The sequence below is a fragment of the Periplaneta americana genome, chromosome 17, assembly GCF_040183065.1.
Source record: "Periplaneta americana isolate PAMFEO1 chromosome 17, P.americana_PAMFEO1_priV1, whole genome shotgun sequence".
In the NCBI taxonomy this organism is placed as follows: domain Eukaryota; kingdom Metazoa; phylum Arthropoda; class Insecta; order Blattodea; family Blattidae; genus Periplaneta; species Periplaneta americana.
In genome coordinates, this window is record NC_091133.1 from 126,443,222 (window position 1) to 126,462,347 (window position 19,126).

At 38.3% G+C, this 19,126-nt stretch overlaps 1 protein-coding gene across 10 annotated transcripts in view; it reads left to right on the forward strand.

Moving 5' to 3' along the window:
* LOC138692649 (ribosome-binding protein 1-like) overlaps positions 1–19,126 on the forward strand; it is a 163,455-nt gene that overhangs the window by 14,660 nt on the left and 129,669 nt on the right. For all 10 annotated transcript variants that reach the window (XM_069815735.1, XM_069815738.1, XM_069815741.1 and 7 more), the window contains one exon: positions 1,037–1,283. In XM_069815735.1, the coding sequence (XP_069671836.1) occupies positions 1,037–1,283 (247 nt within the window). The remainder of the gene's footprint in view (positions 1–1,036; positions 1,284–19,126) is intronic.

A 19,126-nucleotide genomic window follows, 5' to 3' on the forward strand; every position in this document is an offset into this window, starting at 1 on the left:
TTTTTGTCCTGCAGTCAATAGGATGGGCTTTGGACAAGTGCATTTGTTCACATGCAGAATCTCCTAGTATGGAGTGGAGATTAGTTTTGGATTTGATAAGTGCTGATGTTATAACTTAAGGAAGATACGTTATACAGGCTGTTCTGAATAAAAGGTTCCAGTATTTAGAGAGGAGGTAGTATGCATCAAAACAAGAAATAAAAGTCCTATAAACATGGATCCTAAAATTAACATTTTCTAAGAAATGAGCAAATGTTTACCATGACTCTAAGAGCAGCATATCTTCTACTGTGAGCTCTTTGGCAAGAAACAATTGAAGAAACGGAATGCAGCCGTTTGTCACTCTATGTATTACACAGCAAATCTTTCTTTGTGTTTGTATCAAGAGGACGTTTAAACAGACGACATTATGTTTATTTTATTTTATTGGGTTATTTTACGACGCTGTATCAACATCTAGGTTATTTAGCGTCTGAATGAAATGAAGATGATAATGCCGGTGAAATGAGTCCGGGGTCCAGCACCGAAAGTTATCCAGCATTTGCTCGTATTGGGTTGAGGGAAAACCCCGGAAAAAACCTCAACCAGGTAACTTGTCCCGACCGGGATTCGAACCCGGGCCACCTGGTTTCGCGGTCAGACGCGCTGACCGTTACTCCACAGGTGTGGACAACACTATGTTAAGTTCCTAATCGTATTATTCTTTTTTGTACATAAACTGATTCTACACTGCAGTAATTATTACTGTACCAGTCGGGTAAGCTAGTTTCATATGTTGAATAGAAGCATGTTTTTGTTTCTTGTCCAAGAACTCTCAGTAGAAGATATGCTGCTCTTACGATGATGGTATACATTTGCTCATTTCTCAGAATATATTAATTTTAGAACCCATGTTTATAGGACATTTATTTCTTGTTTTGATGCATACTACCTCCTCTCTAAATATTGGAACCTTTTTTCAAAACACCCTGTATGTTTTAAGTTTATAGTTACAAAATTTCTTCCTTGATATTAAAATAAATGCCTTTCTTTGCAGAAGGATGACCTCGGTAGTAAAGGAGATGCAGCAGTCACTGAGGCTGTGTCAGAGGTCGTTACAACAACGACAACAACAATGTCTGAAAAAGCTCCAGTGAAACAGTCCTCCAATAAGGGTGAGAAGAAAGTTGAAAAGGTTACTGCCACGGTTGTGCAGCAAGAACAGGCAGTTCCTCCTCCTCCTGCACCAACTAAAGAACGTAGCAGAAAGAAGAAGAGTGAGTTGGCAACATTGCAGCAAATGAGTGAGTACAATAATTTGTTTTCGTACTTACAGTATTTTGGTTTATTGTGAGAGTGCATTAGACATCGTTGCATTTGACTTTTTTTTTTATTCTCCTGCCAACCTTTGAAGTGGGCTGTCTGTAAACGGATCTTATTCACTCCCTCCTTTAAAAAAATAGCTCTGAACTATACAGGGTGATTCATGCAGTTCTCCCCTGGTTTATGGAGGTGATTCCTGAGGTTATTTGGAACAAAGCATATAAATAAATTAATGGGATCACATAATTTACGGACTTACATTCGAAATGCGTCATAGTGAATGGAGCGCTAGGCATGTTTGTTGCCATAGTTTTGGGATAGCATCGCGTTTTTCACGCTCTAGGGTTGGCTTATCGACGCTTTTTTGACGCTCTATTTGGGTTATCGGCGCGTTCTCGACGCTCTAGTGTTGGGTAAGCAACCCTTTTTTTTACGCTCTACGGTTGTATAAGCGTTGAGTTTTTGACTATGGTTGGATTAGCGGTGCGATTTTGACGCTCTAGGGTTGTGTTAGCTGCGCGTTTTTGACGTTCAAGGGTTGGGTTAGCTGCGCGGTCTTAACACTCGAAGGTTGGCTTAAGCGGCGCGTTTTTTATGCATTAGGGTGTAAGCGGCGCGTTTTTTATGCATTAGGGTGTAAGCGGCGCATTTTTGACGCTCTGCTGTTTGGTTAGCAAATCGGTTATGACGCTCTAGTGTTGGCATAGCGTCGCGTTTATTCACGCTCTAGTTTTGGGTTAGCGGCACGTTTTTGACGCTCTACGGATTGGTCAGCGGCTCGTTTTTGACGCTCTAGGCTTCTGTTAGCGGCGCGTTTATGACGCTCTACAGTTATGTAAGCGGCGCGTCTTTGACGCTTTAGGATTGTATAAGTGGCCCGTTTTTTATGCTCTGGGTTTCTGTTAGCGACGGGATTTTGACGCTCTAGAGTTGTGTAAGCGGCATGTTTTTGACGCTCTATGGTTATGTAAGCAACGCGTTTTGACGCTCTAAGGATGGGTTATCGCCGCGTTTTTGACGCTCTATTGTTGGGTAAGCATCACGTTTTTGACGCTTTAGGATTGTGTTAGCGGCGCGTTTTGACACTAGGGTTGGGTTAGCGGTATGTTCATGACGCTGTAGGTTGGTTGACACTACGATTGTGTGAACGGAACGTTTTTGTCGCTCTAGAATTGGCTCATCGGAGCGTTTTTGACGCTCTAGGCTTCTGTTATCGGCGTGTTTGATGCTCTATGCCTCTGTTAGCGACGGGATTTTGACGGCGTGTTTGATGCTCTATGCCTCTGTTAGCGACGGGATTTTGACGCTCTAGAGTTGTGTAAGCGTCGCGTTTTTGACGCTCTAGGCTTCTGTTAGCGGCACGTTTCTGACGCTCTAGAGTTGTGTAAACGGCGCTTTTTTAACGCTCTGTGCTTGAGTTAGCGACACGTGTTTGACGCTCTGGTGGTAGCTTAGCGTCCCGTTTTTGACGCTGTAAGGTAGGATTAGCGGGACTTTTAGACGCTCTAGGATTGGCTTAGCGGCGCGTTTTTGACGCTCTTGGGTTATCTTTGCGGCGTGTTTTTGACGCTTTATGGTTGCCTTACCGGTGTGTATTTGACGCTTTAGTGTTGATATATCTGCGCGTTTTCGACGCTCAGTGTTGTGTTGCGCGTTTTTGACGCTCTACGGTTTGGTTTGCAGTGCACTTTTGACGCTCTGATGTTGGCTTAGCGGCGATTTTTTGACGCTCTAGGGTTGTGTACGCGACGCGTTTTGACGCTCTATGATTGAGTTAGCAACGCGTTTTTGACGCTGTAGGGTTATCGGCGCGATTTTGACGCTCTATAATTGTGTGAGCGCTGCGTTTTTGACGTTCTGGTGTTGGGATAGCGTCGCGTTTATGATGTAGGGTTGAGTTTGCGCCCGTTTTTGACGCTCTATGATTTGGTTAGCGGCGCGTTTTTGACGCTCTAGGGTTGGCTTGACGGTGAGTTATTGACGTTCTAGTATTAGCATAGCGTCGCGTTTTCCACGCTCTAGGTTTGGGTTAGCGCGTTTTGGACGCTCTAGGTTTGGGTTAGCGCGTTTTTGACGCTCTAGGTTATCGACGCGTTTTTAATGCTTTAGGGTTGGATTATCGGAGCGTGTAGCATTTTAGACGTTCTGTTGTTGGTTAAGCGGCGCGTTTTTGACGCTGTAGGGTTGGGTTAACGGCGTGTTTTTGACTCTGTAGGATTGTGTTAGCGGCGAGTTTTTGACTCTAGGTTTATGTAAGCGGCGAGTTTTTGACTCTAGGTTTGTGTAAGCGTCGCGTTTTTGACACTCTAGGTTTTGGTTAGCGGCACGTTTTTAACGCTCTATTGTTGGCTTAGCTTCGCGAAGTTCGTACTAATCATTTCAAACAAAATTAATGTTTAGGTTAGGCCATATGGATCATAAACTGTTTAGCCATATGTTTCATGTTGCCGAACAAAATGCGTTTAATAATAATAATAATAATAATAATAATAATAATAATAACAACACTGCTACTGCAGCGCATACTATAGTGGTTTTACATGCTTTGGAGCCACTGGTGTAGCTCTGTCGGCTAAGTCGCGTGCCTGGCTCTCCAGAGTTGCACTGGGGCTTGGGTTCAATTCCCGCTTGGGCTGATTACCTGGTTGAGTTTTTTTTCGAGGTTTTCCCCTACATTCAGGCGAACGTCATATAATCTATTGCGATCTTCGGCCTCATCTCACCAAACACCATTTCACTTCACCAATTCCATCAATGCTAAATAACGTAGTAGTTGATATAGCATCATTAAATAACCAACTAATAAATAATATACAAATACATGCTTTGGTGATAACAGTTGGCAACATTGAGTAACGACCATATTAGCTGTTTACAAACTAGTCTTACGTGAACTGCAGTATACATCTACCAACACCTTAATAAGTCGAGGTCTCCAAGAGATACGAGTGAGGGTGGGGACGAATTTTTCGGTTTGTTATTGATACCAGTAGTCGTTGTAACAAATGCATATTTGTAGCCTAAACGAAAGGAAGAGTAGACCTATGTGCAGTTTTGAATTCGTTGGTACTGTAATACTGTACTGTTACATTCAAAACAATTTATGAACACCACGAATTTCTGTAATTCTAAGAAAATATAACGTACTGAAATGGGAGGGAAGGAAGTTCTGTGAACAGGAGACACGGCATCTGCCTCAGCAGACTAATCTTGCAACAGTGCCTGTAGTTAACTTCGCAGCATTTAAAACCTCTTCGATAGCGTAGTAACGTAACAGATCCACTATCTAATCATTTCTCTTTCCGGATGCAATTTATAGCGTTATTTCAGTGGGATATAAACTTGTAGTGGACATGCTCGGACACACTGCAATGAGTGTGAATAGTGTTGAGTCTAACATTAGCATGTATAGATCTAATCAGAATGAAATAGAATTTACATATATTAAATTATTGCCATAAGGAATGTTGAAGTTCAGAAGATAGGTGTCCTTTCTCGTTAACTAAGGACATCAGGAAATCACACAATCTGGTTAAACGGCTAAACTCATTTCCTAAACATTGACTCATGCAATAAAGTATAACCAGTTTCATAATATACTATTACAGGTACTAAATTAAATCAGTATGATAGTGAATAATTTCGAGGGAAAAATTCTTCCGGAGCCGGGTATCGAACCCGGGACTTTTGGTTAAACGTACCAATGCTCTACCAGCTGAGCTACCCAGGAACTCTACGAGACACCAATCCAATTTTTCCCTCTATATCCACAGACCTCAAAGTGGGCTGACAACCGTCAAGCAACCAACATTGTGTGCACACAAACTCTGTGTGACTTGAATTGTGGTTTTCTGTTAACGAACAGTGACATGTATTATGCAAATCGAGCTTTCAGGTATAACTCTCTGTAAAGTTGAATTGAATAATTTCGAGGGAAAAATTGTTCTGGAGCCGGGTATCGAACCCGGGACTTTTGGTTAAACGTACCAATGTTCTACCAACTGAGCTACCCAGGAGCTCTACCAGACACCTATCCAATTTTTCCCTCTATATCCACAGACCTCAAAGTGGGCTGACAACCGTCAAGCAACCAACATTGAGTGCACACATTCTCTGTGTGACTTGAATTGTGGTTTTCTGTTAACGAATAGTGAGTGTATTATACAAATCGAACTTACAGGTATAACTCCATGTAAAGTTGAATTGAATAATTTCGAGGGTAAAATTGTTCTGGAGCCGGGTATCGAACCCGGGACTTTCGGGTAAACGTACCAATGCTCTACCAACTGAGCTACCCAGGAACTCTACGAGACACCGATCCAATTTTTCCCTCTATATCCAAAGACCTCAAACTGGGCTGACAACCGTCAAGTAACCAACATTGAGTGCACTCAAACGTTGTGTGACTTGAATTGTGGTTTTCTGTTAACGAACAATGACGTGTATTATGCAAATGGAGCTTTCAGGTATAACTCTCTGTAAAGTTGATTTAAATAATTTCGAGTGAAAAATTGTTCTGGAGCCGGTTATCGAACCCGGGACTTTTGGGTAAACGTACCAATGCTCTACCAGCTGAGCTACCCAGGAGTTGTCAGCCCGTGTATAGGCTTATATTGTGGTGATGGTCCAAACATTTGAGGACACGAGTTTCATTACTATGAAGGACAAGGATGGCGATCTCTTAAGGGGGGGAGAGGGATATATTTATTTATTTGTTTATTTATTTAGGACCTCTGCAACAAACTCTGGGGCTCGATAGATCTCGCAATGAGGATCATTTTTCGTTAAGTAATCCATGTTCTTCGATGCCTCGTTTAGGAGCTAAGCGACATCAAAACAGAGACAGGTTTTAGCGAAATTAACAATTATGAAATGACATATTTTTCAAGTATGTTTGCTGACAAGTTACAGGTGTTAAAAATGTCTACCCTGAACCTGATTACATCCATTACACAGTTGTAGAGTGGTTATCGGCCTGTGTCGAATATGATCAAAAGCAGCTAATACTCGCACAGTCGGTTCCTCTCTGGTGTCAATGGGAGCGGTGTATTACTTCACATGCCCGAAGAAAACAAAAGATTAAGGACGTGAAGTCGGGTGATCACACTGGCCACTCAACAGGGCCGGCTCTCCCTATCCATTGCTTTCCGTAGATGTTCAGATGTGCTCGTACAACCAGGTTGAAGTACCTTGGGACGTTAACGTTGAATCACATGTCCCCTCACATCGTGAAGAGTACATCCTCCATGAACAGCGGAAACGATTTGCTAATAGCGCTCCATTCAAACGGGGCAGCAAAATGACAGCACTTGTAACTTGTCTGCAAGGGTACTTGAAGAAATGAATGAATATGTATAATCTAGACCGGTACGAAAGTTTACTTGCAGTATTACTTTAGTATTAATGCTGTTACGTTTTTTTTCTATTATTTAGTCTTATTTTGTAGCAGTGTGATTTACTAGTAGGCCTATTTGTAAATGAAAGAGTAATATGAAATGGGGTGTTCTTGCTTGGCATCATGTAAGAACAGCTGTCGAGATGTCAAGAAGCAAGTTACATATTCCAGACTGGCGTGTGTCATGGACTAAGACAAAAAAAGAAACATGTGAAGTAGTATTTGCAGATATGACAGTTGTGCAGCTGCTGTCTTTATTGGTGGGATGCTGCGCTTGCAGCTATTGGATACAATCTGTGTGTGCTGTGTTTGTGAAATGCTATGTTATGCTCCTATTTGATCATCGATCATGTTGCCAACCCGAAGGATTTATCCTTAGTTCTAGGAAATTTGAGTGCGATCTGGGGAAAAGTTAATTCATTGTTTCTAGGAATTTCTTGATTTTCCCTTTAAAACTATTTTGTTTCATTTCGTCTCTATCTTAGTTTTTATATATTTAAAATTTTAATTAAATATTTTCTTAGAATCATAATTTCCTAACCAGAATAAAAATGCTACTTTCCACTTTTATTGTATTCCTAATTTATATTAGAGAAGAAAAAGTGTCATCAGACACTATGTAACGGTTCTTCCTCGGCTTCTTTGCTCGCAGCTTTTTTTTCGTAGGAAGGTGATTGGATAAGGCAGTTGTATAAGTGTATTTGTAAGTGGGAAGTTCCTTTCTCTCTATTGAACTTGCTTAACGGAGTTTTGTGACTACGTGATCACGGAATTCTATAGCGTCCTGTAAGCCCACTGACCTTGTGATGTAAGCATCTAAGAGCATCTCAGTTGTTATTTTCAATGTCAAAATCTGTAAACATATATGGCTTCCCTTAGAAACATGCGATTGATTCTACAGGATGTCCGTAATATCTCGCATCATAGGACAGAATATCGTAGTATGTGTTTTATGTATGGTTGGACGATCAATTTTCCTATTTAATTGGTCGCAGAGGTCCCGTCGAATGAGCTCCACGCTCACCAACTTGAATCCCCTGGAATTTGCTTCCTGGGAATGTTAGTCACTGCTCAAGATTGAAGATACGTCATATCAGCGGCTACAGCAGAGGATCGAGGATGAGTGTGTCGTCATATCATCTGGCTTTGTGACCCCCCTTTTTTTTAATACAAAATGCAGTTTCGTCTCTAGATATGTGTGGAGCATTGTGGAACGCATATACATGGACATCATTTTATTTTTACTTCAATTTTTATTGTACCTGAGTTTTTTAATGTACTTCACTCCCACCCCTTCTACTAATGAAGTTCAACCGTCCTCCACACAGATTCAAGACCGCATATACAGTCTTAGTAGCCTTACGGTCATAGTAAACAGTACGTTCCAAAAATATGTTCGCGTTTTCCAGTGACGAAAGAGCTTTCAATATTGAATCATTTTCGCACAGGTACTGTCGTCCATTTGCCTACGCCGTATCCCGGTTTCCGCCACCAGCTTTTATTCGCCAGCTAGTGGCTGGGCTGTCTTAGCTCTTTTCTGAGAACATTAATTTCTGTTAGGAATTGGACGTCTGCGTAATATTATACAACTGTTTAAAATAGCTTAAAAATGCCTTGTTAAGTAATTAACTGTCACGTGATTTCCTCCCTTTCTACGACCCTACGACATAACTACTTGGACGGACAGTAGATAGTATGTCTGAGTAATTTTATCTTTTCGGATCGGGCAGAAGTGAAGATTGAATTTACAGTACGTAAGATACTTTTTTAAAGAGTAGGTCAGAATTATTTCAACATGAGTTACTAGTACGAAGAACGAAACTGGTAATTGGGATTAGGTACAATAGTCTATAGTGCGATAATATGCACATAGAACTGAAGCCTGTATCGAAATGAACGGCCACCATTTTAAAAAATGTGTTTAAATATCCATATTATGATTATTTTTCAATTTAACTTCATTCTCTATATTGTACGCTAATGTGCTGTAGACAGTAGAATAATGAATACGTCCACATGGACAGCTCAGTTCGTGAGTAAAAACACTCATCGTTAATACTGTACTATATTTTGATTAAACAAAAACCTAATGAAAATTATCTAACTCAAAAGCGCAATTTTTCCTAGTTTATGTAAATGGATGAACTACCTACTTTTCTTCTCTCCTATACCTAGTAAAGTGACTTGTTTGTATATTACGCCAGTATCATCGAACTCCAGTCGTGGAAGGTGGTAACAAACTGCGTTGATCCAGAGGTATGGGCAAGTCATTATTAAAAATGTTAGTAAAAATAAAATGATGTTCCTGTAGCACACATACTGTGATCAGTCCTATGGTGTGGGGCATTTCGGACACTCTGTATTTTAATTGCACTTCATTGCGTTGTATTAAGATTTTTGTAAAAGTGCTGCAAGAAATGTAATGGCATTAATATTTTTCATTAAATTAAATCAACGTACCGGGTAATAATCTTGTGGAATATTTCCTACAGTACCGTACATACTTTTGTTCAAAGTTATGACGTAAAAGAATGTCGTTAAATTCGCATTTTTATTTTCTGATCGAATGTTCGCTGTAACGTGTTTGAAGGATTCGATTATCGCCGTTTCCATAATAAAAGCAGTTGTGGACCGAATTAACAAGGTCCATTGTATACTGTATTTGAATTTTGTAGCATTGAGGCAAGATGATAATGATAATATCATAGCAGTATTTGCGCGGATAGTACAACATGAGCGAGTTGGCTCAGACGGTAGCGTTTGAGACTCGCATTCGGGAGGTCCCGGGTTCAAACCCCGTTGCCGGCCAATCTGACTGGGCTTTTTTCATGGTTTCCCTCAGTCACAAAGGCAAATGCCGGATTGGAAATTTGCATACCATGATTCATCACCGCCTCAATCACAAATATCAAAAACATTAATCAAAATCGAAAATTAGTTACATGAACACAAGCCATCTACAACACAAAAGTCCACACCTGTGGAGTAACGGTCAGCGCGTCTGGCCGCGAAACCAGGTGGCCCGGGTTCGATTCCCGGTCGGGGCAATTTACCTGGTTGAGGTTTTTTCCGGGGTTTTCCCTCAACCCAATACGAGCAAATGCTGGGTAACTTTCGGTGTTAGACCCCGGACTACATTATCAACTTCATCTCATTCAGACGCTAAATAACCTTAGATGTTGATAAAGCGTCGTATAATAACCTACTAAAATAAAAAAATAAATACAACACACAATAGAAAACTGGTATATCCACAGATCCTAAAACACGCGATATGACTACAGATGCTAAAGCGTGTATAAATAAACTTAATAAAAAACATATAGGTTATCAGGCGATAGCAAATCAGAAAAACTCGTCATATTGAAAAAAAATTCCATTTCGTGTGTAATAAGCCAGTACCAGATTGTGCAGAAAATATGGGACATAAATTCTGCAGTGCTCGGGAAAAGTGACACAAGTCAGTTTCCAAAACTTTTTTTGATAATTTATTGACAACTTACGGAACATCTGCTCGCTTGGAAGAAAAATACATAGTAAGTATTCCTCCCATTACAATAATTCATACAGAAAAAAAATCAAATCGACGTAAACCAGTGTAAGTTGTCAATTAATTATCAAAAAAGATTTGTGGAAACTGACTTGTGTCACTTTTCCCGAGCACTGCAGAATTTGCCTCCTAATTTTGAAAAATTGTATAATTCGTGTAGGCATGTTACGTTGTAACTTTTTTGTCCGAAGTTTTCAGGTGGAGATATAGTTGTGTAGCTACAAATAATTTTTTGCAGACAAAAGTTTTTTTTTTCTTTCTATGTTTCTTTACTGGGTACGGAATATGTCGCCATAATAAAAAAAAATATGCGGAATTAAGATCAGGAAATCATAATATATGCAGTTTAACTAGATCTCTGCGATCTACCTACTATCAACCTAACAGTTGACAGACAGTGCGGAGAAAATTGGGTAGTGCTCCATCATGCATGAACCTTATTCATTGTCGTTGATGAAGAGGCACATAAAAATAATGGTATGCGGCACCTGTTAGTCCATTAGGTAATGCAGCGGTTCCTAGCAGCTGATCGCCTAACATTCCTGTCCATAGGTGAATGGAAAAATTGATGCTCTAATTTTGATCTTTTTTCTTATATACTGATGGCGGATACTTGACTGCAAGCCATTCACCCGTATGAAGCCAGTTGTGTAGGTCAATTTACCAGCAGAGTCTTGCCCTGGGTGCGCCATAGGAGGCTGGTTCACACGCGATGACATGAAATGATAGAAATTTGTTGTAATGCCACAGGGAAATCGGAGCTCCCGGAGAAAACCCCTGTGTTACCTAGACCGTGGGCTTTTTATAATCACTGCATACCTAAAAATAGAAATTTTCTATTGCCACTATAAATAAATGTTAAATGTTATGTTTTATTTAACGACGCTCGCAACTGCAGAGGTTATATCAGCATCGCCGAATGTGCCGGAATTTTGTCCCGCAGGAGTTCTTTTACATGCCAGTAAATCTACTGACATGAGCCTATCGCATTTTAGCACACTTAAATGCCATCGACTTAGCCCGGGATCGAACCCGCAACTTTGGGTATAGAAGGCCAGCGCTATACCAACTCGCCAACCAGGTCGACCACTATAAATATATTTCATTTTTTATTTTAAAAACTATTTATTTAATCATTTAATCATCAACAGTTATATTACCGGTTGTTCTTTATGGTTGTGAAACTTGGACTCTCACTTTGAGAGAGGAACATAGGTTAAGGGTGTTTGAGAATAAGGTACATAGGAAAATATTTGGGGCTAAGAGGGATGAGGTTACAGGAGAATGGAGAAAGCTACACAACACAGAACTGCACGCATTGTATTCTTCACCTGACATAATTAGGAACATTAAATCCATACGTTTGAGATGGACAGGGCATGTAGCACGTATGGGCGAATCCAGAAATGCATATTGAGTGTTAGTTGGGAGGCCGGAGGGAAAAAGAGCTTTAGGGAGGCCGAGACGTAGATGGGAAGATAATATTAAAATGGATTTGAGGGAGGTGAGATATGATGATAGAGACTGGATTAATCTTGCTCAGGATAGGGACCAATGGCGGGCTTATGTGAGGGCGGCAATGAACCTTCGGGTTCCGTAAAAGCCAGTAAGTAAGTAAGTATTCATTTAATCATCAAACCCATGCGCTATTTTGCTAACCACAGTGTATAGAATATGCAATAAAAATTTCATGTTCTTAGCATCAAAATTCTAAGAGCCTTTACACTGCGAACCTTACGAAATGTGCTGAAAAAAAGTGTGAAAAAACTGCTTGTAAAATTTGCGTGGCATTAAAGTTCAAAGGTGCAGCCATTTATTCATTCATTCATACTGTTCTGCCTAAAGCAGGTCTTTCACTGCAAACCCAGTTTTTTCTAATCTTTCCTATTTTCTGCCTTCCTCTCTGTCTCCTCATATGATCTATATATCTTAATGTCGTCTATCGTCTGATATCTTCTTCTGCCCCGAACTCTTCTTCCGTTCACCATTCATTCCATTGCGTCCTTCAGTAGGCAGTTTTTTTCTCAGCTAGTGACTCAACCAATTCCTTGTCCTTTTCCTGATCACTTTCAACATAATTCTTTCTTCATCCACTCTTTCCAACACAGCTTCATTTCTTATTCAGTCTGTCCACTTCACAGCTCCATCCTTCTCCATATCCACATTTCAAATGCTTCTATTCGCTTCTCTTCACTTCGTCGTAATGTCCATGTTTCTGCCCCCATACAATGCTACACTCCACACAAAGCACTTCTCTAGTCTCTTCCTTAGTTCATTTTCCAGAGGTCCGCAGAAGAAGCTTCTTTTTCTGTTAAAAGCTTCCTTGGCCATTGCTATCCTCTTTCTGACTTCCTGGCAGCAGCTGATATTACTGCTTATAGTACACCCCAAGTATTTGAAGCTGTCCACTTGCTCTACTGCCTCCTTTATAATTCGCAAGTGTACCTTCTTTATTTTTCTTTCTATGACCTCTTCGTCTTATTTGCATTTACTCGTATCTTCATTCCATACTGCTCACAGCGTCATTTAACTCCTGTTGCATATCCCTTAGTATCATCTCCTCTTCTGCTAACAACGGATATAGATTCAAGGACCATTATTCAGTACAAAACGCGATTTGCGAGCCAGATTCTTCTATTGCAGTTTTCATCACACTGCTGCTAGATACTACAGGAACTTTAGCCCATTTCCACATTTTTATTGTTCACATGATGTGGGGTCAGCATGACGCCGGCACATAAAACATCACATTTTCAATGTACGAACATTAATGCCTCAGATCGTGTTCAAAGTCACGATCTTTGGTTTCACGCAACACCAATTGCATTCCATTGCATTCACCACTGCCGACTTAAATAACGTTCGTGATGTGTAGCGGAAATACGAGTAACTACAGCGTTTGAGAACAAATGACAGTAACTTACAGTGCTGTGAAAAAGCCTTTATCCCCACCCATTCACTTCAACTTGTACTTTGTGTTATGTTATCCGTCATTGTGTAGACTTGACTCAAGCTCGCTATTTAATTTGTAAATAAATACCGTGCAATGTTCTCGATTCCGCTTTTGTAAAGTTTGCCGTTGTAATAGTAAATCGTCAAACCTTTTCATTTAAGATGTGAAACAAAATTTGTCGTAGCTGACCTTACGTTTTCGTCAGTGGCATAGCTAATGTGCAGATTCTTCCCTTCCCAAGCAAGGGAACCTTTAATAGATTTTTGTACCATTTACTTAATTTGAAACACACAAATTATTCATCATCATCATCATCATCATCATCGTGTCTTGGGTGTATTCGTCTGTTTCGGCTTCATCTGGAAACAGATCGTCAGTCATATAAAGGCTGTATCAAAGTAACGCATAATTGCAATTACAATTGAATGACGGGATTTTGGACAAAAAGCTCAGAAACGCCAAACCACTTATTTTGAAAGGAATATTTTTTTATGCAAACAAAATATGTTTGCGACTGTTATTGAGAGAGTTACGAAGTCATCGGGAACATGGTTAAATGTGTAATATAGTTTTTTAATAACATCTGAAAGAGCACATTTTTTATCTAATTCATTTGTTTTGTACAGAAGCATTATGACTACGGTTACTATGGTAACAATTTCGTTGTTGATACATTTTTGGTGCTTGTGTTATGAAAGCAGTTTTATTGATAAAATCGATATAAAACAAGATATTCTTAACAGAAAATGAAATAATTAAGATTCAGAATTTGGTGACAGAAGACGTGCACAAAGAGGTACGTATAATTTTTAACGAAACTCAAATCGGCTATCTATTTCTCAGTCAACTGTGAGTAGAATAGAAGCAAAATTCAGAGAACAGGGGCATGTTAGAAACGTAAAAGCAGTATTTTCTGTTAAGTACATATTGTTTTATGTTGATTTCATCAATAAAACTGCATTCCATAACACAAGGACTAACAAAATACATCAACAATAAAATTGTTACTATAGTAACCATAAGCATTATGCTTCTGTACAAAACAAATTAAATATTTCATACAAATACTGATCTTCCAGATGATAAAAAAACTATAGGATGCCATTTAATGATGTTTTCGATGACGGCATTTTCTTCCAAGTATTATGATAAAAATACTTTCCTTAGTTGCAAATCATATGCTGTCATTGTATAAATGTATTACAAGTTATTTGTAACCAAAGTTCAAGATTTTATAGTGCATATACATATACATTTAAGGAATTAATGCATATTTTAACTTTTAGTGCATATAAAAGCATATTTCGTTATTTTTTAACAATCTAGTGTTTCTTAGCACTTATGCCACATTTACAATCTGTCTGTAATAGACAATAAGTAAATATTATAAAAGAATATGTTTGAAATAGCTGTAGTAAAAATGAATGGAAGGTCAAGAGCATTGATCCTATCTAGTGTTTAAATGAAGATAAGAATATGGAACATCGGAAAAATGTAATACATAAGAAACGCAGACTTTGGATATTTTATTGATGACAATCTGACAACATGCAGACAGGGTACTGTTGTGGGCGAATCGTTGGGACAAAGACGCGGAACTCAACAAAGCTCGCCATAATTAAATGGATTGCTAACTGTGCAGATGTAGAATATTGGGGCTTTATGATGGAAGTTGAGATTAAAAGAACAGATAATCAAAACAGGAAGCCCCTTATCTTCTACTTCGCACGTGCATAACATTTTGACAGTTTTTAAGAAAACGCCGCAATATGATCAGCGCGGGAGTTGCAGGAAGTGTTGATAGACTTCTTTGTGCTCGCTGAACTCAGATTTCGCCGCCTGTCAACAAAAGGCCTAATATAGGCACAATAATGCAATTTACTTGTCGACGTGGCAAATCGGAATATTTCATTTTGTTATGGTGACATGTCAAGAAACTTCCACAGTGTGTTCAGAGTGCATTGTATTTTAGAATAGCTTAAGGGGAAAGGATGGTATTTTTTGGTGAAAAATGAGTAAATTTAAAAAAAAAAAATCTTTAAACTACCCTGTGATATGTGTGGAATGCATAGCATAACATTTTGTGGGTATTTGTGCCCTTATCGGATGTTGAGTCGCCATTTTTAAGCTTCCTGCGTTATGGATTTTTAAATCACTCGCCCACTTTTATTGTTGTTTCCGGTAAATTAAATTTTCAATTTTTTTTTCTTTCAAATACCCTTCGATATGTGTGGAATGCATTGCATAACACTTTGTGGGTATTTGTGCCCTTATCGAGTGTTGAGACGTCATTTTTAAACTTCCTGCGCTATGGATTTTTAAATCACACGCCCGCTTTTATCGGTTTCCAGTAACTTCATTTTTTTTTGCTACATTGACAGACAAAAATGGATATAATTTCTGAACTATTAAAGATGCATGCATGAAATTTAGAACATACAATCTTTAGATTATTAGGAAAATTTTCTCTGTAACAGAATTTTGTTAATTGATTTCATTTTAAAAATACGTCCGTTTGTTTGCAAGAAAGGAAATCAGAAAATTGTTATTAAATTTTAATTGTTTACCTTACAGACGTGGGGATTAATATCAAAATTCTGTTACAGACAGTTTGTAGAACATGCTTTTGCAAATACATTGCAAAAAACTGTTTGAATCTATCTTTAAAAACGGTTTAGATATATCGGTTTTAGTACAATACTGCATTGGGTATATTTTCTTCAAATTTAGGCCCCCAAATTTTTTTTTTTTTTCAAAATATTTTATTTGGTCGAGTTGCCACAGCTATGAGCTCTCTACATACAAAAAATTAATTAAAAAATACTATCCTATCCTTTAACCGCATGAAAATTATCGATTTTGATGTGGTTTCATCATCGATGCCTAACGAAAAATGTGCCAGAAAAATTACTGCATAAGCAGTGGGTTGAAGGACACGCAACTTTAAGAACTGGGGGTGTCTCAATATTCTTATGTGTAACAGAAAAACCATCAATAAATAATAGTAAGTTGCTTAAAATAAAATATTTTTTTATTTTAACAGTGTATATTTTGCAATTTTTTACTGCATATAAATCCGCCCCCTATCAATAATAACTTACACTTATTCGAGAATTTTCTTTCTTTGCCGAATTGGAAGCGTTTGAATGTTAAGATCTTTATTAAACGGCATGATGGAATTCCTGTGATGTGGATTGAGTACGATGCTGTTGATAGGCCTAGTATTTCATTCATTCATTCATTCATTCATTCATTGTGTTCTTCCCAAGGGCAGGTATTTCACTGCAAACCCATCATTCTCCAGTGTTCCCTATTTTCTGCCTTCCTCTTAGTCTCCTCATATGATCCATATATCTTAATATCGTCTCATGTGATATCTTTTTCTGCCCCGAACTCTTCTCCCGTTCACCATTCCTTCCAGTGCATCCTTCAGTAGGCAGTTTCTTCTCAATCAGTGACCCAGCCAATTCCTTTTCCTCTTTCTAATAAGTTTCAGCATCATTCTTTCTTCATCCACTTTTTCCAACACAGCTTCGTTTCTTATTCTGTATGTCCATTTTACACGCTTCATCCTTCTCCATATCCACATTTCAAATGCTTCTATTCTCTTCTCTTCACTTCGTCGTAATATCCGTGTTTCTGCCCCCATACAATGTTACACTCCACACAAAGCACTTCCTTAATTCATTTTCCAGAGATCCGCAGAAGGTGCTCCTTTTTCTATTAAAAGCTTCCTTTGCCATTAGTATTCTCCTTTTGACTTCCTGGCACCAGCTCATGTTACTGCTTATAGTACACTCAAAGTATCTGAAGCAGTCCACTTGCTCTACTGCCTCATTTAGAATTCGCAAGTTTACCTTCTTTATGTTTCTTCCTATGCCCAAGGTCTTCATATTATTGGTACCTTCATCCCAAGCTGCTCACAGCTGTCATTTAGCTCCAGTAGCATATCCCTTAGTATCATCTCGTCTTCTGCTAACAACGCCACATCATCAGCAAATCTTATACACTGTATTCTTCTTTCTCCTGCTGTCAGTTCTCCCATGTTCTGAAAACAGTTGTACTTATTAAATAAATGAAAAATTCCGGACTGAAATCAATTGTGAAGTTGACCTTCAAAATATACTGGAACTATTTCTCTTCGGCAAGGAATTTTCCGTTCCTTCTTAAATGTAAAGATAGCTTGACACCAGGGATGTTATTGCCTGTATTATATTACTTTCTCTTGAGCATAGTAGTAGGTGGAATGACTTGTAATTCCTGATGTGAAACGTGATCTTAGAAGAACATTACGTACCAGTCCCCATGATTAGCAAAGCGTAACGTTGCCCAAAGGCGTTTCTGCAGACTGGTTTCGATCGATAAATCAAGAACAATTCCCACGATTTCTAGAGCATCGTGAACATTCCGCTAGTCTGCAGTAACATTCGATATAATATTCAATCCGTGAACTGAATTGTGTGTGGCTCTTTTCGTTAGGGAGAAAACCTATCTTTTTCCGGGAGCGAAAATAGTTAAGAAGTGGACGTTGGTATATGGAGTTTCGATTCTCCTTAACCGACACTTTATATCCAGAAAATGTACATATTTGAATTCTAACCAATCACAGTCATATATCGGGATAATTTCTGCAGTTCGATTTATCTCTATCAATTTATCGCATGGTCATTATTTTGTTTAGTCAGTGCCGCCAACTGTCTCCACGTAAATCGATGAGCATGAATCCATTGTATTAAATAAAGTGCGATCCTACTTCCACATCTAAATCTTCATTTTCTAATTCCATGTCCATTGTATCTAAAGAAAATGACACTCCTTCGTAACAATTGTTCATTTAATTAATGTATTAATCAGGTTATTTGTAATAATATACTATAAAATGTTTAAATTAAATTATGATTTCAGCAGATAATGAAAACGTATTTCTGTTACAATAACAAGAGAAAAGCGCAGTACATGTAATTAGCATTTTTAAACCTGTATTTCGCTTTTCTCAGTTGGCATTACTGAATAACATTTTATTTATTTATTGCAGTAATCGTTATTCATCTATTTCGACTTTACAATGTCTGAATAGGTGAAGTATTTATAAATATAGGCTACAATTATTATTAACATTTTGTGAGCGAATTTAGGGATATGTTATTTACATTTTTTATTAACGAAATAGTCCTAATAAATGTCACTCGTGGATTTATCGACAAATCTCAGAGCTCTTGTGACATTACTACAGGTTATTTTACTCTACTTTCGGTGATTAAAATGGTTTGATTTCTATGAGAATTTCGTTAAAAAAAAACAAGCAATTTCGTGCATATTTCGCAATCTAAAGAAACTTAAAAAATAATGAAATAATTTTTTTTATTATTATTGAAACAGCAACTTTTTAAACTAACAGAAAATTGTTTGCATCATTAATTATATTCATAATTCGCATCATTGGACTGTGAGGAGGTGATGGCACTGGCTTCTTGATCACACGAAGGCAGTTGTTGTGGGAAAGAGAAATGACCGTTGTCAGCTTGTGCTGCCCCCTGGAAGTAATCCCTGAAAATATACGTAAAATAAAATATGTAGAAACGTTGATGAATACGATTTTATAACGAAGAAACTTGTCTGTCACCTTTTATTTGGAAGAAAGTCATTTTTCGTGGGAATTCTCTATGAAACCTGTTTTTTTGTTGAAAATATCGTGATTAAGAAGTAATTTCGTAAATATCTATCAATTTCGCGAAAATTCGTGGATATATTTCACTTAATTTTGCACTTTCATTAAAGGATTTGCATTTTTTAAACATAAAATTAAGTTTTTTTTTTCACATTTCGCGTATGGGGGAGAATCGGGTAGTATCGGACATTGGGTAATATCGGACAGTGAGTTTCTTTCATCTACCACACGATGATAGTACCTGATTGACAGGATTAT